The 23,402-nt window shown below is 40.7% G+C and overlaps 1 protein-coding gene across 1 annotated transcript; it reads right to left on the bottom strand.

The window, feature by feature from the left end:
* Nucleotides 1–374: 374 nt before the first annotated feature.
* LOC121814624 (sodium/potassium-transporting ATPase subunit alpha-1) lies at nt 375–22,443 on the bottom strand. Its single transcript, XM_042221440.1, has 23 exons — nt 22,162–22,443; nt 21,746–21,856; nt 18,279–18,338; nt 17,006–17,107; nt 16,766–16,867; nt 16,563–16,676; nt 15,952–16,086; nt 15,404–15,521; nt 15,038–15,306; nt 14,637–14,945; nt 13,688–13,822; nt 12,819–13,011; nt 12,542–12,717; nt 12,320–12,456; nt 11,570–11,720; nt 11,316–11,484; nt 11,073–11,227; nt 10,847–10,970; nt 4,392–4,537; nt 4,168–4,298; nt 3,838–3,939; nt 2,680–2,771; nt 375–577 (listed from the first exon to the last, which is right to left on the bottom strand). Exons 1-23 carry the CDS (start codon nt 22,171–22,173, stop codon nt 549–551), a joined length of 3,072 nt encoding a protein of 1,023 aa, XP_042077374.1. The 5' UTR covers nt 22,174–22,443; the 3' UTR covers nt 375–548.
* Nucleotides 22,444–23,402: the final 959 nt, after the last annotated feature.

Raw genomic sequence — 23,402 nt, 5'->3', positions numbered from 1 at the left:
TATGAGGCAAAAACAGAGTTTGTACAATTACTGAATTTGAAAGTCAATATTTATTCTGACCACCTTTATTCTTCAATACTTCAATACAGTCTGAACTCTAAGTTACTAATTGATGGTAAATGATGATCATGCTTTCCTGTGAAAATGCCCTAAAATATTTCTCCTTCCCTGAGACATCTTGCTTGTTCCCCATTAAGCTCTTCATATTCAATTCCTGCAGTGAAGACTGTTGAGGTGGATAATCCCACTGCACGGGTCATTGCGCCTGACTCACAGGTATGTATCTGCTGAACCTCGGAACATCCTGAATTGAGTTCCTGAAACACGGTTTCCAGTCCAAAGGCATCAGAGAGACAAGCAATCATGCAAGCAGCCTCAGTGAACAGTGGGAATGTTTTATTGGGAAAGAAACACACATCAATATAATCTTAATCTATCCATGCTTTGTGGTGTTATTAATGGGGGGGTCTAATAACTCAAACAAATATGTAACATGGCATTAAATAGTAATGAAGCACACGCTCCCTCCGTGTCTGTGTGGCGTTGGATCAGTAGTATGTTTCTTTCTCCACCCAACCTAGAAAGCAAAGGAGACACAATTAGGGAGGGGTTTTTTTTTGTTTTTTTAATCTTTCTCACAGTTTAGGGCTCAAATTTGTCTCATTGTCTTTTACAGAGAAAAAAAAAAGATGGAATACAACACGACAGCCACATCTAAAACGGCTTTGGCCTCAAACCTCGCGCTCAGAAAGATTTCACCCCTCATGCTGGCTGACAGTGATTCGAAGAAATAAGACTTGACTGGGCTTGGGCCGTGTGCGAGAGACTGCATGCTAAATTTAGGGGAAATGCGGCCATTAGAAGATGCACCCTGAAGGGACGGGAGAGGCTGTGTCATTTTTGTTTCATGGTTGCTTATGAGGTTACACCATCAGTGAGGCCATGAATAATCACCCTGGGATGAAATGACTAAAAGAATCACATAAAATGACCCTGTAGCTCAAAAGCTAGATGTTTGGGTTTTATATCATTAGCTGGACATAAAATCCAGTAAAAATGAATGGCGAGAGTGGTCCTAATACCAAAATTCCCCAATTTTGACACCAATTTGGTATTTGGTGTCAAACATAAGGCGCCAGGACTGCAAAAGACTCCAATCTGGCCCGCTGGACATCTTTGGACAATGTGAAGGAGGGCATAAATCTTGGATTTTTAACTGTATTTTCATAAATCTTTCAGTTTTAATTACTGATAAAGACCACCCCATGCATACTAATAATCCTACAGTGATATATTAAATAATAAAATCATGTCATAGATGACCATCTATTAAAGAAATGCCTCTGTTTTGGTTATTGTTTCACTTATTTTTCTTATATTATAGAGAAATATAGAGATGGATTAAACTTAAACTTACAACGACAGAAAGGGCCCAGTTAAGATCAAAGTGGGCTGTATGTGGCCCTCGATGTAAAATGAGCTTGACATCCCTGCTCTAAATGCTTGAATTATACCATTTAGCATGTTGGGTTTCACTTTTGGGAGAAACTGTGAGTTAAAAAATAGTTTTAAAAAAGTTAAAAAATTATCTAAGGGCAGTTCACTTTGGGATATTTATGGAGTGGAAAAAGTATTTATTTGCTAGCGCTTTCAAAAAAAAAAGAAAGAAAAGGGGGGGGGGAAAAAGCCAAAGTTGCTAGAAACCATGTCAGCTCAACTTGTATTTTTTCCTGTCTGAATGTAACACATTATTCACCATGGATGGGCAGTGGGATGTTCACTGATCTGTGCCGTGGGGCTCAGATGTAGCGCACACGCACTCTCACACAGCTGCTTCAGAGCCAGCCCTTCGTACAGGTTCTGTTCAGCTTTGTGGGTGGAATGATGCATTAACTACACCACGGTTGGGGTTTCAAATCCCAACGGGCTCTGCCATCTGCCTCAGCTCACTGGTCAGTGTAGGGACGCAGTTGTGGCAGCAATACTGGGCACGAGTATCCACGAAAAATAGACTCGCAAGAGGCATACGCCACTTTTGCTGAGCGAGCGTGCACACACACACACACACACACACACACACACACACACACACCTGTGTCTCATTTTCACACAGTACAGTGGGCACCTTCACAAAGCTGCGGCTGCCTTTGCTCTGTGATGTCAGCCTCAATGAATCAATGAGACTGACATCAGCCACTGGAGGGAGTTTGTTTGTTTTTGTGGGGTTTTTTTTAGAAGTTTCAACACCTTTTAAAGCCATCAATATTTCACTACTTTGCAGTCGTGTTTTCAATCGTGCATGTTTGTCAAAAAATAGCTAAAAAGAAGGTCTCGCATTCAGATGGTTTTTTTTTTTCCATGAGGTTTAATTACGTTAAAGGGACACATTTTTCCTCTGCCTTCAGCGCTTTTCATGCATTGAGATTATTGCAATGTGTGGGGCGAATTTTTGAGAAAATCACCTCCCAAATATGCAAAAATATGATCCTCTTCTTTCCAAATGTGCAGAGAGCACATATTTTAAGCAACGCAGCACATTTTTCTGCATCTGACTTTTTGTCAAGTAAAAAATCCCTCTGTGCCCCACTACATTCAGATTACAATACTGAGAATACAGGCAAAAATGTGTCCTAGGGGCCTCAGATAGTTATATATGTCAAGAGTTAGTGAAGCTCTTACCTCCTGGGTTGCGTCTGAGGATATATCTTCTGGCTTCATCATAAACAAAGATGAGGAGGGAGTAGGGGAAGGCACAGAACCACCACAATGGCCTAAAGGTAAGGATGGACAGACAGGTTGAATTATTAATGGGAATGTGACAAAAAACCCCAACACAAGCACACTCTTCTCTTTTGAACAGAAAAGCTTCTGGGGTGAGCATTAGGCTGTGGAGAACCGGCTATTAAATGAATTCAGAAGCCGTTGAAACAAAATGATGCAGAGAAATCTGACAGCTGGGTTGAGGACATATCCTGTTCATCACTTTGATAGTGCTCTCTGGCAACGCTAACGAGGCTGCTAAAAGCCCACTAATGCAAAGCCCTGAAAACAAATCCACAAAACTTCTAGAGGGGGTTTGTGTGATTCTATAAGTGTCTTAGAACTAGAGCAGGGGCCTACACCCCTGTCTTTACCCAATAAAATACCCCAGAAGGGCATAGTGTCAGACACATATGCTCAGCACCTTTAATCTGCATAAGATATTTACAGAGGTAAAGAGAGAAATAACTTAGAAAGAACAAAACAGAAGCTAGAGTCTGGGACACAAAACAGGTGAATGAAGAAGGTGAGAAAGGAGAGACAGATCCATGGGAAACCGATGAATAAAGGTGACAAAGGAAAGTAGCGTGTGAACTCTTGAGCTAATGAGCCTCAGTGCTTTCTATTTTTCTCTTTTGGGCAAAGAAACTCATTAGTATAGCATCTCTTGTGCTTCGCTCTGCCTCTGAAGTGGAAATTACCAGTGACACTAGATAATAGCCATCTTATTTTCAACGAGATGATAAAGCTAAAGCATCACCAAACTGAAAACATGAAGCTCTCAAAGGGCTGTCTGCACTGAGTGATGTACGAGAAACCTCCGGAAGGATCCAGCAACCAGGGATGTCTGCAAATTTGCCAAAAGAAGGCTTTTCACACTTTAACAAAAGTTGCCTTGTGCTCAGCGAGGTCCTCAAATAAACTGAACAGACACGCAAAGTGGGATATCAACAAAAGCCAACAGTGAAAAAGGAAAATGAAATGTTCTACATGATTATTGGGGCCTACGAAATTATCTTGGAAGCGAATTTTAAAGTCATGAGTCACAGGATGGTTCTGTTTGTGTACTTGACTCACTTCATAGGGTACATTCTGAGGGCAACGTCCATGCCTGGGCAGTATGAAAGGAAGGCAGCCAGAGCCGTCTCCTCAAAGAGCCCAAAGATGAGGATGCGGTTCCTGTGGGGGTGAAAAAAAAGGTATGGGTCAATACAACAAAAGCTCCTACTCTTAAAATTACCTGACATATTGATGTTCTTGTCATAGGAAAGCATGCAACACAGTACCAAACTGTTGTTGTGGCTTGAAGCCATCTCATCAGTAATGTCTTTGATTTTATTTACAATTACTCAAATATAAAGACCCAGTTGTCATTTGAAGATCTCAAGCATCTCTATGTGTACATACGTCATTCCTTGCTGCACAATGGAGTTCCTCCTGGTCTTACAGATGATCAGATCGGCCCACTGCACGATCACAATACTGGCGAAGAAGGCTGTGTGGCAGCTGTACTCTACAATCTTTCTGCGCTCATATGTCTGGAACAGAATGAAATAAAAAGGAAAAGATTAGAATGTTTTCCTTTTCCTAGACTGAAACGCCAATTAAATTTAAGCATAAGTGTGACTGACCCACTGCTGCCCATAGCTGTCTTCCAGGTCATTTACATATTTATCATCCCACAGCACTCTGAGTCCTATCAGGTCCATGGGGAGGAAACCATTTTCAGCCAGGATGACAAAATATGTGAAGAAGCCAGCTGTGGCCTGCATCATACCTAACAGGAGAAAAACAACAGGAAACCTCAGGAAATGCAAATCAGAAGCAGAGTTACAGTTTCTCTAGCTTTCATTAACAACTTTCATACTTGTCTCTGGTAATCAAGATGGAGATAAGACAACCAAATATAACATGTAAGTGGCATTCCCTGCAAAGCTAAGCCTCTGGAGAGACATAAAAGTAAGTAAATCAAGTAACATTTTATTTGTATAGCACCTTCCAAGATAAAAACACAAAGTGCTTCACAGAGAACTGAAAACATAGAAACAAAAATCAACCAAAAGCAAGTTTAAAAAGATGAGTTTTTAAACAGTATAAAACTATATGTTTGAAATTGTGAAGATATCCTTTAATTTGATTTTCTTCTTTTTGAGGATTTTTAAAAACACGACTTTAAATGGATTTAGTCTCTAAAAATGTGCTGAATTAAAGCTGGAAGTCTGTGCTACAATCTCATCTTGATCAGTTGATTTAAAATCCAATGTGATTTTGGCGGCGCACAGAGACATTTCAAGCTTTAATAAGTGTAGTTAATTAATGGAAATATTGACTTTGTCACTGTAATAAGCATCATATAGATTCCTTCATAAGGTGAAATATAAAAAAGGAGAGATATGGGGGACAAAAAAAATGACTTTGGAAACCCATTGTGTTGTATTTGATGCAGACTTTACCATGAAGTCAGGTATAAAAACATCAAAACCATCTGAAACAAAGCAATGATATTCACACCAGAAATGTAATGTAATAAGCAAAGATTTCCCCAGCAAAGCGCTACTCGCCAAAACAAGGCAGTCATTTTGGATATGGGATTCAAAGTACAGTATGCAGACTGTCCACCAGGGGGCAGTAGAGAGCATACACTTCAGTTTGTGTTTTGTTTTGTTTTGAGTTGGTAGGAGGAGCATCCACTAGTCACAAGCAATGTTCCCTCTAATTTTTCATGTGTCTGAGCGACACAAACTCCCTGAGCGGTCCTTTGGACCACTGTGAGCAACAGCAGACATGTGCACTGTGGTCACGCCAGCATCGAATCGTTTATTAAAATAATCAAATTATAGACAAGCATGGGGTAGTCACGCTTTCCCTTAGCTCCCACAACTTTTAGTTATTTGAGCGAGCCCACCTAACTTATCTTTTGAGGCAAATATCTTGGTGATTTGGTGAAGCCGTTGGAACATTTGATGCCCTGTCATGTCGCCTAAACCTGCAAAGTCGAATGGTAAAACAACCGAATGCATGGTTGCTAGCGTTCCTGCGAATGTTAGCAAAGCCGACATAACAGCACTGCTAGTGGAGCACCATTCAGCTTTACTGGCGAAACTAAAAGTCAGCTTTTGATGACTTGAGTATAAAGCTGGATGGACTACAGAAGGCATCGGACAACCATGGTGAGTGCCTAGAATCTTTGGAGGAAAGCGCTGAACCGCTCGACCAGCGCCTTGCTAAAGTGGAGGATACCTGTGAGACACTACGGGTCGCTAATGAAAAGCTGAAGGCTAAGCTATCGGACATTGAGTCGAGAAACAGACGCTGCAATGCCCGCCTTATCGGCCTGGAGGAAGGGATTGAGGTTCCACAACCCTCTAAGTTTTTCTCACAGTTGTTGCAAGACGTTTTTGGGAGAGACATTTTCCCCTCTCCCCTCGAACTGGATTGTGCACACCGTATTTCGGCCCCCAAACCGACCCCTGGAGGCAGACCGCGGCCCGTCATTGTCTGTTTTCACCGCTACCAAAACAAGGAGCTGCTAATACGAGAGGCTAGGAGGAACGACCTGAAGTATATGGATAAACCATTCCGAGTCTACGAAGACTACAGCCCTGAGGTGGTGAGCCAGCGGAGAGAATACAGGTCGGTGATGTCAAGCTTGTACAAGATGGGCCTGAAACCATCACTGCTATACCCGGCATGACTACGCATTGTTAAAACAGATGGTGTACGCCTCACATTTGGCTCTGTGGCTGAGGCCGAAAGGTTTGTGCAAGACTCCATGGAAGACTGAACTGTTTTGAGGCGCGTGGAACACAGGACTACTTCGGACGACTGTTACGGCATTGTCATGCATCTTTTGTTGATTTTCAGACATTTGACTTCATTTCTTTTTCTTTATTATTTTTTGGCGTGACAGTGCAATTATTTTACACATATTTTGAATGGTGGACTTCACCGGTGTACACCTGGTGAGTCTTATTCCAACCTTTCCACTATGCGGACTTAAGGAGCTTTAGGTAGGATAGTTATGGAAGTTTTTCAGTTAGATTGGATAGGTGTGCTGTTTGTTCTGACAGCTAGCGTCACCTGGGGGTTCAGGGGGTTTCTGGGAGGGTTCCAAGTGTTTTATGTTTCTTGTCTGAGCAAGAATGAGCTAAAATTTTTGATATATTTTCAATGGTTACCCCTATTGACTTAGTGACCTGGAATGTTAAAGGCCTGAACCATCCTATTAAAAGAAAGAAGGTTCTCACTCACTTGAAAAATATGGGTGCTGATATAGCCTTTATCCAAGAAACCCATCTTAAAACTCTATAGAATATTTATTGTTAAAGAACCGCAGTGATACCTATGAGCACGGAGATTAGGCGGGAGAGATTCTAGCAAGACAGTTGAAATGTGCAAGAGCCAGGCAAACTGTTAATGGGGTCGCAACCCGAGATGGTGGAACTGTTACAGATCAACAGGATTATAAGTTGTATAGCTCCGATAATACCAATGATTCTAACCTTCTCTCTGACTTTTTTAGAGACCTAAAGATTCCAACATTGTTCCCAGACGAGGTTTCCACCCTAGATGCACCTCTGCAGCAGCAGGAGATCATAACGGCAATAAAATCATTACAGTTTTGCCGATCACCAAGCCCTGATGGTTTACCGAACGAATTTTATGCCGTCTTTGCTGGAAAACTAGCCCCTGTGTTAGCTACATTATATACTGACTCTCTTGCCAAAGGTGTTTTGCCTGATAGCCTAAATCAAGCTTGTATAACATTACTTCCCAAAAAAGATAAAAACCCTTTGGAATGTGGATCCTACAGGCCGATTTCACTTCTGAATTCAGACTATAAAATACTAGCAAAGGTTTTGGCCAACCGATTGGAAAAAGTTTTACCCAACATAATCTCTTCAGCTCAGACTGGTTTTATTAAAAACAGTCACTCCTTTTTTAGTATTCGTCGACTACTTAATATAATGTACACCCCCAGTCAAGCTGCTTCTAAATGCCTCCATGGATGCGGAGAAGGCTTTCGATAGAGTAGAATGGGAATATCTATTCAAGGCCTTGCAAAGGTTTGGGTTTGGAAGTTCCTTTTTATCCTGGGTGAAATTACTCTATGCCTGTCCTTCAGCTATAGTACTCACTAATAACCGTTATTCTAAACCGTTCCGCTTACATCGTGGAACCTGTCAGGGCTGCCCCCTTAGCCCCCTCCTTTTCGTATTAGCTATTGAGCCATTGGCAATAGCTATAAGAAGTAATCATGCTATTCAAGGCATTTCGTGATATGGAACTGAGCTATCAGCACTATCAGCATGATTGCAGCGGGTATGGGTAGAAATGGAGAAGCTCTCTTCTGGTTCTTTCTTGCTATTGTCTGTCATGGGTGCATCTATCCCGTTACCCAAAAGCCTGACAATTGAGAATCCTGTAGTTAATAATACTATCCAAATTTGCTTTCAGTTTAGAAAACATTTTAATCTTCTGAAGATGTGCTTAGGCAGCCCAGTAGCTTCCAACTATGTTTTTCCCCTTCAATGTCTGATGCCACATTTCAGGGCTGGCAGAGGTGAGGGCTGAGATCTTTAAAAGAACTATTAATTGACGGCACGTTTGCCTCATTTGAACAGCTGACTAATAAATACAACTTACCCCCCTCTCATTTTTTTAGGTATCTACAAATACGACACTTTCTTTCAGGCTCTATCCCAGGGTTCCCAAATAAACCCCCTAATGATGTAATGGATGACATTATGTGTTTCAACCCGGTTAAGAAAAAGGCCATATCATCAATACTTGTTCTGATTTTGCGACTGGGTTCTTCCTCTATGTCTGCAATTAAGCGATCCTGGGAAGAGGATCTTAAAATCTGTGTTGCTGAAGCAGACTGGGGCAATGTTTTAAGTAATATTCACTCGTCCTCCATGTGTGCAAGACATTGCCTTCTGCAGTTTAAAATAGTGCATAGGGTACATCTCAGCAAATCAAAATTGGCAAAGATGTATCCTCAGATTGACCCAACGTGCGAAAGATGTAAATTGGCAGAGGCCACCTTGATCCATATGTTTTGGTCCTGTCCCAAAATACAAAAGTTCTGGACGGATGTCTGTGAGGCATATTTGGAATGAGAGTGTCACTCAATCCACTTTTATTTTTATTTGGGGTCAATTCCGATGGTCTGGCACTACCGGCAGGGGGTCAAAGACTTATTGCCTTCTCTACACTATTGGCAAGATGTCTAATACTTTTGAAGTGGAAGGACGCAGCCCCGCCCATGGTTTCGCATTGGGTTAAGGATGTATTATTTCATCTTAAATTAGAGAAAATTAGGTTCATTTTGAGAGGATCTGTAAAGAAATTTAATAAAGTCTGGAAACCCTTTTTGATATTTTTTGACCAACCATCAACACAGGTTCAGGAGTGACCTTTATTTATTTATTTTTAATTATATTTGTTTGCTTATTTTTTCTTCCTTCTTATTCTGTATACCTTGGCTGGTGTTATTTCGCACTGATTGAAAGTTTTTCCTTTTAAACTTTTGATTACTTGACAGCGAACAGGGGTGTTGTTTGTCAGGGTGGGTTTTTATTTTAATTTTTCTCCCCTCTTTTACTTTTATTTGATGCTTTATGTTTTTGTATTTCATTGTGAAAAATAATAAATATATTAAACACCAAAATAATAAAATTACAGCATTTACATTTATGTTAGACTACTTTTAATTAACTGCTTAAGCCCACTTACAATGAAAATTAAAAAAAAAAACTTGTTCATGACCTGTGTAGTATGTTAACACTATTGGAAGTAAAAATAACTTGAACTCCAAGTTTGAAAACACAACTTTCTTTCTTTCTTTTCTTTTTTTTTCTTTTTTTTTATAAAGCTCTGGCTTGTATTATGAGTATGAGTCTGTGGTCTGGGAAATACAGTAGTATATAATGACCAATGCTGGGCAATTAAATATGTAGTTACTTCTTCAAAAAAGTAACTGAGTTTTGCAAACGTTTTTTGCAGCTGTTTACCTAAAAATGCAGCCAAGGTGTTTTTTTTAAATAAACGTTTCAAACTATATACAGAACAATCAGGTGTTCTGCATCAAATTTGATGCCACACAAATTATTTGTGCCACTCCAAAAAAAAAATTTCTGTCCACTATGAGATAATGGAGAACAACAGCCTGATACCTGCAGGCCTGACAGCAGGAGATGTATCACTCCTGTAACACCTGTAACATTCAGCAGATGCCTCATTGTTCTGACACACACAACAAAACTATTGAAAACTATCGCAAATCTCTCACATCTCAAAACACCACTGTCAGTCCTAAAACTTCCCCCTTCCTAAGCAACTAAATGCCATGTTGCCATATCATTTTTTGATTGGTCGACATGGTACTTTTTTCCACCAATAGGAAAAGGTGGGGGGGGGTTTGATTTTGTTTTTGCTCACAAGTGGAGAGTGCTTTCGAGCGTGTTCCGTATAAAACGCTGGTTTTACCGTTTCTTCCCGCAGTAAATATAAATAACAAGGGTATTCAGGTAGGCAATCAAACATTGCAGATATTTTTATCATAACTCTGGTTTTACGTGGCCCACAACAACACAATTTAAAAACTGGTATAAAGTCCACACTTTTTCCGTCAGTTGTTCCGTCTGTCCTGCTCACATCTCCAATGGTTGTACACGTTGTGATTAACGTGGCTTCACTCCACATCAGCCACGCCGCTTTGCTAGCTAAAACACCGGTGTCGGCACATAAGGACGCTGTCATAGCCTGTCAACAACGTTAATTAGCTGCGTATATACGAATGTGAATCGCATTATTGGCTGGACTATGGGATAAGGTGGCATCGTTCTAATCCCATACGGGAGCAGCCAGTCACTTACTGACTAACACTGCAAAACAGAATTGTTAAAGTATTAATTTTAATTTCAATTCAGGTAGATTTTTTTTCTGTGCACAACGCAGATTTTCTGTGCGCTGACCGTGCCAGCAGTGCACAATTGCGCACGCGCGCAGCTTAGAGGGAACATTGGTCACAAGTCATGTATTGATTATAAAAACTGAGATTTATATATAAATAATGTCTTACCAATTTGTCCGTAGGCTATACTGATGAGCCTTTCATTCACTAGCTTGTCTGTTTTGGGGTTTCTGGGCTGTCTCTTCATGATGTCGCTCTCAGCTTTCTCATAAGCCAGGGAGATGGCAGGGACCTGCAAAACCACAAGTGAATAAATAAACACATGAACTTTCCACCCATATTTGAGTTCAGTTGAATCTCTCTATAGAACAGGATGAAGAGCCAAACAGCTCACCATGTCAGTTCCCAGATCAATACAGAGGATGGTGACGGTTCCCAGGGGCAGAGGGATGTTGGCGATGATGAAGAGGAGGAAGGGTGAGATCTCGGGGATGTTACTGGTCAGAGTGTAGGCGATGGACTTCTTCAAGTTGTCAAAGATCAGACGGCCTGAACAAAGTAATTTAGTAGATTCAGTGATGTTTTGTATTTTGTATTTCCAGATTTCTGCAGGTGTAGGTCTTGATATAGATCTTACCTTCTTCCACTCCAGTGACAATGGAGGCAAAGTTATCGTCCAGCAGGATCATGTCAGCAGCCTGTTTGGAGACATCAGATCCAGCAATGCCCATGGCAACACCGATGTCAGCTTTCTTCAGAGCTGGAGAGTCGTTCACACCATCACCTGTCACGGCCACAATGGCTCCCTGGACAAGGAAGAACATGTTTTTACAAGTTCCAAACAAAACATTTGTCAAACTGTATCTGTGAGAATCCCCCCCCGATGCTCACCTGTCTCTGGCATCCTTCCACAATGATCAGTTTCTGTTGAGGGGAGGTCCTGGCAAATACAATTTCAGTGTGGTGCTTCAGCAAATCATCAAGGTGTTCTGGGGTCATGTCTTTAAGCTCACCACCATGGACAACACAGGCCTTAGCATCCCTGAAGAAATTACAAACACATTAGTATAACAGTAGGGTATCATCAGGAGATTACATCAGGACATTTCAAAAAGTAAATTATGTGAACTTTGATACTGTCAGCAAAAAAGTGTTCAATAACACTGTCACCTAATAAAATAATCAATCCTCAGTGCAGACAGTGAATCCCAACCTTTTGTTTTTAGCATTTATTTAATCCAACAGAATGTTATGTCATATTTTGTAAACAGAGGTTTTATATGAGTTTAAAAGAGCCTAACAATCCTAACCCTGCAAAAGCGCTAAGAAGGATAGTAATTTTAGTGTGCTTTAACGTGAGCACACACACACACACACTATAACTTGTTGATGAATAAAAAGCAAAGCCACCAGCTAAGCATCACACCAAGATTTAATAGATGTAAATTAATGGTAAAAGCCTTTTTGGCTGTGTAGCAGTCAGGACCTCTGAAAGACAGAGTTAATTTAATTTAGCAGTTTTTGCAATTTCAAGCAAACTTTAAAGCTGTATCATTAAAGAGAGAAACATTTTGAACAGTTCTCACTTGTGGTCAAGAAACTGTCAAAGCTACTTCAATAAATCTTTGAAAGAGAACTAACCTAGGGTTGACCTCTGAAACTGGAACATTCAGGCGGGCAGCAATGTCTTCAACAGTCTCATTGCCTTCGGAGATGATACCCACACCTTTAGCAATAGCCTTGGCTGTAATTGGATGGTCACCTGTGACCATGATGACCTGGGAGAGAAGAGATGAGAAAAAATTGGAGTACTTTGTACAAACAAAAAAAACAAACATCTGGTCATCCAAAAAGTTATCATACCTTGATTCCAGCACTCCTGCATTTACCAACAGCATCAGGCACAGCAGCACGAGGAGGGTCAATCATGGCCATGAGTCCGACGAAGCACAGGTTCTCAGTGGGGAAGTTCACTTCATCAGTATCAAAAGCAAATCCCTCTGGGAACTGGTCATCAGGCAGGTGACAGTGGCAGAAACCTGAATAAGACACAAAGAAAATGCTAGTCAGGACTTTGCAGAACTTTGCCTTGTTTCCACTACCTAATAAAGAATGTAGCTATAGAAGGAATGCTCTGTACCCAAAACTCTCTCTCCAAGACCTCCCAACTCAACATAGGCATTCTGGAAAGCATCTTTCATCTCATCATCCAGAGCCTGCTCTTTGCCCTGAAGCACAATGGAGGAACAGCGGTCCAAAATCCTCTCTGGAGCTCCTTTCATCACCAACAGATGCTTGGTTTCCCCAGGAGTGGTGTTTTTATGGATGGAGAGCTTTGGGACAACAGAAAGGCTGGATTTAAATTCAGGTTTTATCTATACTATCAGTGGTTTATGCAATGAAAAAAACTGGTTTACTCTAGACAGCTTTGATAAGAACTTTAGCCAAAAACAGCTTATGATTAATCCAACCACTAGGGGGCACAAATCAGCATTTACTACTAAATATGTTGTGCACCGAGACTATACATAACAGACCAAGATAATCAAAGATTTAATTAAAAAGGGCATTCCAGAATGGCCTAAAACCTGCATGCCTTCTAATGTCCAGAAGGTCTGTTTGGATAAAGCAGTCTGTTTGTATTGATGACTGTATGATATTAAACCTGAGTAAATACTTTACTGATTAGTTTATTGTCTAACTCTTTTAAATTTGCAGATGCTCAACTGGCAAACCACAGCGTAATTTAAACTAAAATATATGATAAAGCAGGGTAGGGTTTAGGGGATTGCCAGGCTGTGATTGTCAAGTTGCCTTTGTATTTGATTGTTGTGCTGTTTGTTTCACAGTCAGAGCCACAAGCCTTCTTGTTCAGGTTAAAAAAGAAATAAGATGGAAACAGCCTAATTCTCAAATCAATGCTTTAAAACAACACTTGAGTGGCTAAACAATCTGTGGATCAGTTTTCTTTTATTTTTGAGCTTTTATCACACTATCTGAATGGTTTACCTGGTATTTGTTTGTGGAATTGAAAGGGATCTCAGCAATTTTGGGGTATTTTTCTCTCATTTCACTGACAGATCCACAGCACAACTCAATACACTTCAGCAAGGCAGCTTCTGAGGCATCACCAGCGACATCTCTCTGTGGATTTTAGAAAAAAACAGTCATTAAAATTGGATCAACAATCACATCCCATGCCTTCTCTATTACAATATGTTGCAAATGTAGACTGATAAATACAGAACTATATATATAGATAATTTGTTGTTGAATTACATAAAATATACAGCACCTGGGTCTTAATGAATACCACTCCCTAAACTGGGTAGATGATTTTGAGGACTAGGATTCAGTTTTAATTTAATTCCACAGTACAATATCACTTGTATCAAATGTTGATTTACTCTTACACTCTTATATAAGCTTATATAAACTAATATAATTTGCCGACTATGCATTGCCTACATTTGATTCCGTCCATAATGAGCATTAGTAGCACACTTGCCAGGATTCATTATATATATTAACTTGTGGGTTTTTTCTGGCCAGCCATCGCTAAAGAACCAGCTGTATATTTAAAACAGCCTTTAATTGTCTTGAGTGCTTTTCTAAAGACTTCTAGCGCTGATTGGCTGCATTTGTATTTGCTTGTATCCCAAAAGTTCCAAGCCAAGTCATAACACTGCAGCACTTCACACATAGCCACTGCATCCCATGTTCACTGGGTATACTATCAAATTCCTTAAAATATTTAAAGGAATTAGGTCAATACACCACGAGGTAATAAGCTCTGTGCTTGTTTACAACCAGAGCTGTGAGGATTTGCTCCACTGAAACAAAGGTTCTTACAGTGGGGAATTATTTGGAGTCTTTCGTGATGGTCACCATGGATGAACTAGAGTACAACAGGTAGTGCTTAGGAAGCTGAGTAGTTTTACAGATGAAGATTTCTCACCTTCAGAATGGGAACGTTGCTCTGGTCAGCCAGGAAAACGGCACGGTTGCAGAGTCCAGCGATTCTGGACAGATTAGCCCAGGTGGCAGAGCTCCTGTCAAAAGAGGTACCACTCTGGTTCTCAGTGGTGTCAGCCTCATGGATCTGGTTGTCAAACCACATGTGAGCCACGGTCATTCTGTTCTGGGTCAGGGTGCCGGTCTTGTCAGAACAGATGGTGGAGGTGGAGCCCAGAGTCTCGACAGCTTCCAAGTTCTTCACCAGGCAGTTCTTCTTGGCCATACGCTTAGCAGTCAGAGTCAGACACACCTACAGACAATTTAGGTTTTAAGAACCACAGTCTTTTTGTATCAATAAATATAAGGTATTTAAAAGGAATGCCATTAGACACCAAAACTCACAGTGACAGTAGCCAAAAGACCTTCTGGCACGTTGGCGACGATGATACCAATAAGGAAGATGACAGCCTCCAGCCAGTTATATCCAAGGATGAGAGAAAGGATGAAGAAAGTTACTCCCAAGAACACGGCCACTCCAGTGATGATGTGGATGAAATGCTCGATCTCAATGGCAATGGGAGTTTTTCCGCCCTCTAGACTGGAAGCCAGGGTGGCGATGCGGCCCATGACGGTATTATCACCAGTGTTGATGACGATTCCTCTGGCTGTGCCTGAAAAGAGAAGACAGACTGAGTCCATGGAAGCTTGGTGATGATTCATGATCTCTATATACATTTCTATGTCAACCACTAACTGTCCATGCTGTACCTTCAATACAGTTGGTGGAGAAGAAAGAAATATTCCTGGTTTCCAGTGGGTTTTCATTGGAGAAGTCTGGAGAACGAGTCTGGGGCTCTGATTCACCAGTCAGGGAGGAGTTGTCCACCTGAGGAATGAAAGCACAGAAGAAGGAATCAGTGACAAAAGACATCACGCTGATCAAGCCAGAAAAAGGATATATTGAGAAGCTGAGATGGAGGTGGGTTGCCAAACAGCTTGCAGGTGAGCAACAAATGTATGTTGGGTAAAGAAACTCAAACACAGTCTAGATAAGATTCCTCGTTAGGAAACATAGAAAGGTTTCTGATAAGCAATCATCCGATGCTGAGATCATGATGTGAGCTTGCCTTTAATGCTTTCGTGGACTAACATTCCGCCCAATTACTCAAAAACCATAACACATGAATCAGAAACATTATCACAGGGCAGCTTGAGTGTAAAGAAGTAAATTGAACAGTCTAAAAATATATATTAGCTATCAAACCCACGCTCTACAAAAGTATTTGTTGGGATTAACACAAGTAGTTGATACAGACCTTGCAGCCATGAGCAGAGATAATTCTCAGATCAGCAGGGATCCTGTCTCCTCCTTTCACCTCCACTAAATCTCCAAGCACCACCTCCTCAGCATTGATGTTCTTCTTCTCTCCATCACGGATAACCAGGGCTTGCTATAAAACCAAAGACTTAAGTTAAACATTATAAAACAATAACTACATTATAAAACATGTCAAAAAGACATGATGAATATTTCTTGCTTTTAATTCCCAGATGATTCAGATGAGTGATGGTAAAATGTATCATCATTGTTGTAATACCGATGACGAAACACTACTCCTTAGAGTTGTGCAACTAGTACTGTTGCTTATTGCCAAAGACTTTAGTTAAACATTATAAAACAATAACTACATTATAAAACATGTCAAAAAGACATGATGAATATTTCTTGTTTTTAATTCCCAGATGATTCAGATGAGTGATGGTAAAATGTATCATCATTGTTGTAATACTGATGACGAAACACTACTCCTTAGAGTTGTGCAACTAGTACTGTTGCTTGTTACCACTGGGAGGCTACAAAGCAATTTGAGACAAAAACAGTGTGTATAAATGGGCTGTTACATTAGCTTTTCTTTTTGTGTCTCACCTGTGGGACCAAGTTCTTGAAGGACTCCATGATCTTGGAGCTCTTGGCCTCTTGGTAGTAGGAGAAGCAACCGGTGATGATGACGACAGCAGAAAGCACAATACCTAGGTACAACTACATGAAGAGAGAAGAGAGACATAACCTTTGTAACTATTAATTCTTTAACTAATATGTCACAATCTATATAAAGAAACTATCATTACGTTATCATTTGTAGGTTCATCTTCTGAGGCAGCCTGGATACCATAAGCCAAGAAGCAGAGGATGGCACCAATCCACAGCAGCATGGAGAAACCACCAAACAGCTGGAAACAAGAGGAAATAACAATCAGGCTTTGCTGGTTGTACTGGTTTACAGTGACACAGACTTAATTTGCATTTCTACTATTTGAATATTCAAAAACAGGTTTATGGTTTGCAAGGGGAGGATGTTTGACTCTTACCTGTTTGCAGAACTTGACCCATTCAGGTGTCGTGGGGGGAGGTGTGAGGGCGTTGGGGCCATCTCGGGCCAGGATCTCTTTTGCTCTGGAGGAGGAAAGACCCTAAAAAGAAAAACAAAGATAAGAAGAAGCTGTGCAAACTATAATATAAAAAAATATTCATCTGTTCTCTAAATCTGTCTAAATCTTCATTTACTGGGTGAGAACCATAATAAAGGACAAGAACAAGAACGGTTTTATTTGGTAAACAGGTTCACTCTATTCCACAAAGACATGGTGGATTAAGGTCTGGTTGACACAAAACAAAAGAAAACCCGAATGAGTGAAGAAAATTATCTCCCTAATCTTAAAATGAGAGCTTCCTCTGTTTTATGTGTGACTTGCAGTAAATGAAAACTCAACATACCAGTAGTAATAAAACCAAGACAGAGAAATATACCAGATGACCAAGTTGTATTTCTATTACTTCATGTGTGACTGAAAGTCTCTTTAAACAAATACCAAGATTAACAAGGAGCTTTTTTTCTGTCCTTGTTGGCAGGATCAATAAGTCTGGTGTTCTTGTGTGAATGAAGCCTTTGTTTTAGGGCAAACTCAGACAGATCAGATTTCAGGAGATAACCAGCGTCACTCAGGCATTTGGCCGTGGTGGAATTGTATTGGCTAGTGCAATTGGATTCTGTGTGTATGTAACCTTAGCTTGATGAGGAAAACATGAAGAACAACTATTGTGTAGGAGCTAGCTTTGCTTTCTTTGTACAGTGTGGCGTGCACTGATACCTTAAAGGGCTACTCTCTTTCCTCTTCCTAGAAATTTCTTGTGTCTTCTCTTGTTTGTGGGAACATGTAGCATCATTGTAACTTTCTAACAAAGTAGTCTTTGACCTGCTTGCAAATCATACTTATAGCCAAGACCATTACAGTACTTTTAAATAACAGGGACACTTTTTATTTCTATCCAGTGTTTTGAAAAGTCCCTTTTCACCTGCTTTTCATTGGGGGGAAGGAAGGAATGAGGCCAACACCTGTAAAACTAGGCTAAAAACCAAGAAATGAATTTCTTTGCTGCATGACTATCTGTGCCTCCACTTCTTTGCTCTTGGATAAACACTACACTGCTGGATAAGTACAAGAAAAAAGTGAAACTTTGTCCACGTCTTTAGTCCACTGTTTGACCTCAGCTTGGATTGTGAAATCTTCCCTTACCTCTGTCTTTATCAGCTGAAAGACTCACAAAAACAAAGACACACATACACACATCTGGAATGCTCACCCTGGTTAGGTCAGTTCCATATTTTCTGTGAAGTTCATCCAAGGTTAACTTGTGATCATCCTATGGAGAGAGAAGGAAAGAGGCTGAGAGACATTGCATAAGTGAGACATGAAGGCTGCCGTGAGCTCAGTGACGTTCGGATTGGCTCAAGCAATCAGTTTGCTGCGAGCAAACACTCCGTAAATCGATGTCACCCAACTGATAGACTGATGTTTGCTCTCAAAAGTTTGTGCTCATTTGTTTGACATTTCAGCAAAGCTCCCCAAGAACTCTATCTGACTCAGAGGCTAACTCACGTCATTATCAGTGACATCAAAGTGAATTTGGTGCAAGATTTTCATAATGATTTCTTGTAGTGTTTAACCATGAGTGTTTGTAAGCCACCAAACGTTTTAATCAAGCAATAATTCAGTTAATTTCAAATGCGATAGTGGCAGAAACTAAAGTAGCTCCGCAAATGAACCACCAGAGACGCATGTGTTCATCGATGCCTACATTGAGATTATCTCATGTCATTCGGATGAGCTGCAGTGATATCTAACTCCCACCTTTCATTGATTGGAAACTGAGAGACAACACAGTCATGCGATCAAGAGTGCACTAAAGCAATTTAATTTCCATTTCCAGACAAAAACGAACAAAAAAAATAAATTATTATTTACATAAATAAAGCAAGGATGTTGTTTTATAGCCACAAATTTATATGTTAATGGTTTTAAAGATAGCGGCAGATAATCTTCTGGGACTGCTGTGTCACATATCATGAGGTGACGTTGCCTAGCAACCACCTATCAATGGGCTAAGATGACCCATTTCTTTTTTTTCTTTTTTTTGGTGTTTATGCACCTACAGCAAACCAGCTCCAGCATCGCTATCACTTTAATTTTAAAACAATGCCATCTGATTTGTATCCACAAAACCTGGATGGTGTATTACGTGGGTTGTGACGTCATCACGTTGCCTAGCAACCGCCTACCAACAGACTAAAAATCATAGCACGTGTACTGTGGCATGGGCATGTGCTGGTGATACGAAAGTACAGGATCACTTTGATTGTTTAAAGTGTAAAAGCTCCAGTCGTTTACTGCCTGCACTGTGAAAAGCGTGTCAGAGTTGTAGTTGCAGGTAAATGATTGTCACTCGGCTTTCTGCTTTAATAGATTGCAGTATCTTTTTTGGTTAACCTTTATTTAACAGAAGGAGTACACATCAAGTTTCACTTACTGTGTGTTGGGTTGATCTGACTAGTTAAGTTTTTAATTAAAAAAGTTAATTAAACCACTTCTCTTTCTTCACTGTGCTTGATGACATTTCTCTGCACGCTTTCCTGTCACATGGGGAAAAAAATGGGGGTAACCGCATGGTTCAATCAGCATGGCCACCTTTTTGCATTACAATAAGCATGCAAAGTGCTCCATACCAAATGTGCCACAGATACTGTGCTTATATTACATGCTACAGGCTAGCTTTCATATTCTGGCTTATAAAGACCTACACCTTGGCCATCCACAAACTGCTGGGCCAGCTGAAGAAACAAACTCTATAACTCAGTAAGATCTATATTTAGGACTTTCTGTTAGACTTTGTCACAATTTATCAAACCACTAGCTGCGTTGTGTTATTGTGGGCCTGTTCCCTTTGTCTTTAGCTGGACTTTGATGCCTCGGTTAATTGTATGATGATGCAATAATCATTAACAGATTGCCAAATCCATGGGTTTCATAGAGAGTCACCTACAGTTTTACTACTGAGCTGATACATTAATCCAATACGTTATTAATATTTAACTAAAGTTCAAATCTGGGGATTATCAATCCAAGCTGCCCTTTGACAGTAAATCTTATTTTGAAATGCACATTCAATGGTGGCCTGACACATGAAAGACAATGCCTGCTTTTAATTGCAGGCCATGGGAGGTCATGGCACTTTGGTGATAGGGTTGCCATGGCATTGAGATGTCCTTCAGTGACAGCAGGACTTTGAGATGTAGTTAAGATGTACACGGGACAGTAATCATTCATGTGTGTGGAAGATGGGGCTTTTATTACCTAATAACCCTCAGTATTCTGTGACCTGCAGGATGACATTGGGAAGAAGGGACTGTCACTTGTGTCAAGACAAAATCACTGTAGAAGCATGTTCTGTCAAAAATTTTGTTTTTAACAAGTTACTTTGGAGCCATGTTGGATATCTGATATTACCTAACAATATCTATCTACATGTTTTCTTTGTGACCTTGTGAAAGTCATTGACCAGCAACATTTAAAAAACACCATTCTGCCAAATAATTGATGGTTCCTCATGACAGAAGTGACATTTCAACACAGATCGCTCGCTAATACTTGACTGGTGTTTGGAGATGTTGGTAAACTTGCCTATGTTTCAACTGACCTTGTCAAGGACAAGGACAAGGCTAAAATATTTTCTAGAGTATACATCTTAAATATACGTGAATATGTACATATATAGAAATAAACGAGTAACCAGTGACTTTACGTGGTAGTTTTAAAAACGCACTAGTTTTACCTGCTTCATCTGTTTTTGACTGATAACCAACAAAACTATGTTAATCCGAATGGAAGGAAAATTTGCCTGGAATTGAAATGCATAATATTAAGTGTCTGAGATAAATGTCGCGCTGAGTTGTCTCCAGTGGAGACGTGAGAAGAGAGATGAATGCCTCCATGTGTCGGATAAAAACCTAAACACTTGAAACTTTTAATAAAAGCATCCCTGGCTTCTAAAATACCAAAACGACCGTTTTAACTGGTCATCGGTGCTCTGCAGTTGACTTTGTCGTGAACTCACACCAAGTTCCTTGCTGACCTTGGGAAATGACCTAAGCAAGCTGCAGACTGTGACTGAGAAAAAGCTGACACCAGTGGAAAACATCTCAGTGTTCTGCTTTTTTCCCCCTCCCTCTCTCTCATCTGTCTACGCCAGGATGTTTAAAAACCTGTCTAAACTTTTAAGTGTGAAACTTCACAACTCCACCAGTCTCTACGTCATCAGAGTCCAGTGGGAAGAGTTGAAATTTTGAAGCCTAACAATAAAATAAATGCTGAGTGTTTGTGGAAGTTTATGCATTTGAAACATCCTGGCACTCCCACCCAGCACTGACGTGTTTGGTTGAGATCAGTCTTTATAGACATGGCTTGCAATTTAATTATAGCTGTGAGCTACACTATGCAAGCAGTCCCAATAATGTGTGACTGTACATGCAGCAGTGTAAGCACAGAGCTACGTCTCATGTGACCAGCCATGAGGCCAAAGCAGAGGTTTGTATCGCTGGCAGTGACTGAGTGTTAACATGAACTGAGTGAATTTTATAAAATGACTTGACTTTAACTAGTTTAGATGTCATTTTGTAGGCTTTAGTGTCACCATTTTATGCTTAAATCACATCAATCGAGCCCTCAAGTGGCAACTAATTACAGACTGGCTTTGCTCAAGCACTCTGTACTCACAAGGTCGACTTCTTTTTTCAGATCGTCCATATCCTTCTTGGCCTTGGCCTTCTTGTCTTTCTTGCCCCCATCTTCCGAGGTTGCCGCCAGTTTGTATTCATCTTTCCCTCTCTGCAGTGAAGGAAAGGGAAGCAAAGTTAGCCTCTGACAAAAAAAACAGAAAAAGCCTGAGGGAAGAAAGCCCTGGAGCTTCCGATTTTAAAAAGCGGGAAGCTATGTCAACTGTCCTGTTCAAACATATTGTGAAACTCCTGTAAATTATTATTAACACAAGTGAGAACTTTGAGTTCTGGAGTTCATAAACTTCCAAAAAGTTGTAAAGAAAGACGTAGTCTAAGTCAATGCAGGAGAATTTGGCACTCACATGCAAAGTTAAGCAACCTTAAGCAAACTTGTGACAGAGTTCCAACACTTACCCCAAGCCCCATGACTGCAGCACGAGTCAGAGAGTGGTCAGTCCAATTGCTTTTTAAAACTGAAACTTCCCACTCCGCCTCTGCCTCTCTCTCTCACGCTCACTCTCTTCCTCTTTTCAGTCGTCTTCCACTCTCCCCAGAGCAGAGAAGGTAGAGGCGGTTGCAGAAATACACCTTTATACCTGGAGGAATAAGAGGAGGGGCTTGCTGGGTGGGGGAAGGGAGCTAAAACTGGACAGGTAGCTTAGTTGGGGGAAGTTTACTTGCATTGGGAGGAGGCGTGCCTGAGAAAGGGTGGGCTAAATCTTACTCAACTTCTCATTTTTGTTCCCACTGTAGCCGGTCTTCTCCTTCCCTCTCCCTTCCAACTGTCCTAAAACCGTTTTTTGGCTTCTGTTTTTGATTAATTTCATCTGCAGTGTTATTCGTGCGAGGGCATTGTCTCAGGTTGTGTGTGCTTACCTCACACAGTGAAAGGCAAGATAGTGAGAGACACAGAGATAAAGCAACAGCTCCAAAGGTCAAAGTACAGCTTTGAAGGTGACTGATTGCCCAAAGCTTAAATAACAAAGACTGAAAGTAAAGTACCAAAAAAAGAAAAAAAAGTGAGAAGCTGACTAAAACTGACTGACTTTTATCTTGCGAGGGCGCGGGAGATAGAGGGAGAACAAAACTGCTACTCAAAACTACGATAGCATGTGGAATGCATAGGGAGTAAACCACTGAGCCTGAAGCTCAAAACAACGCCCCCCCTCCCCCTCTGAAAAAGAATCTAATTTGAAAGTGTTTTGAGATTAAAATTTTTAGCTATCTCTTGCAAAGTTGGCCAAAGTTGAATGGAAAAGTGTATTTTAATTGGTGCGGTCGATACACTTAACAGGATCCAAAAGGTTTGCAGCTGCCACTGGAATCCCCACCTCAGCATTCCTGAGGTTAGCAAAGTCTAAAGTAAAGCCATAAAGTTTTAACTGACAAGGTTTCAATGAATGATTAAGCAACATAATGTGCCTGCAATACTCCGTGCCCTTGAACAGAGCGACCACTGACTGCTGACTTCTTAACTGAATGACAGTCCCTGTGAAGCAAATGGACTGCCCAAAAGTTTTCAGCACTAGCGCTCAAAGAGCCACAGTGGAACTGAAGGACACCTGTGACCCCCAATGTCCCTTATGGAACCGACACGTGCCGTTAACGCAACTGAAACTTTAGCTGTGAGGATTAAGGGCTGTCCTTGATGGCTG

The sequence above is a fragment of the Haplochromis burtoni genome, unplaced genomic scaffold, assembly GCF_018398535.1.
Source record: "Haplochromis burtoni strain Fernald_Lab_line unplaced genomic scaffold, NCSU_Asbu1 Contig_67, whole genome shotgun sequence".
Taxonomy (NCBI): domain Eukaryota; kingdom Metazoa; phylum Chordata; class Actinopteri; order Cichliformes; family Cichlidae; genus Haplochromis; species Haplochromis burtoni.
Note: the sequence above shows the minus strand (reverse complement) of the source record. Positions and strands in the feature narration are given on the sequence as shown.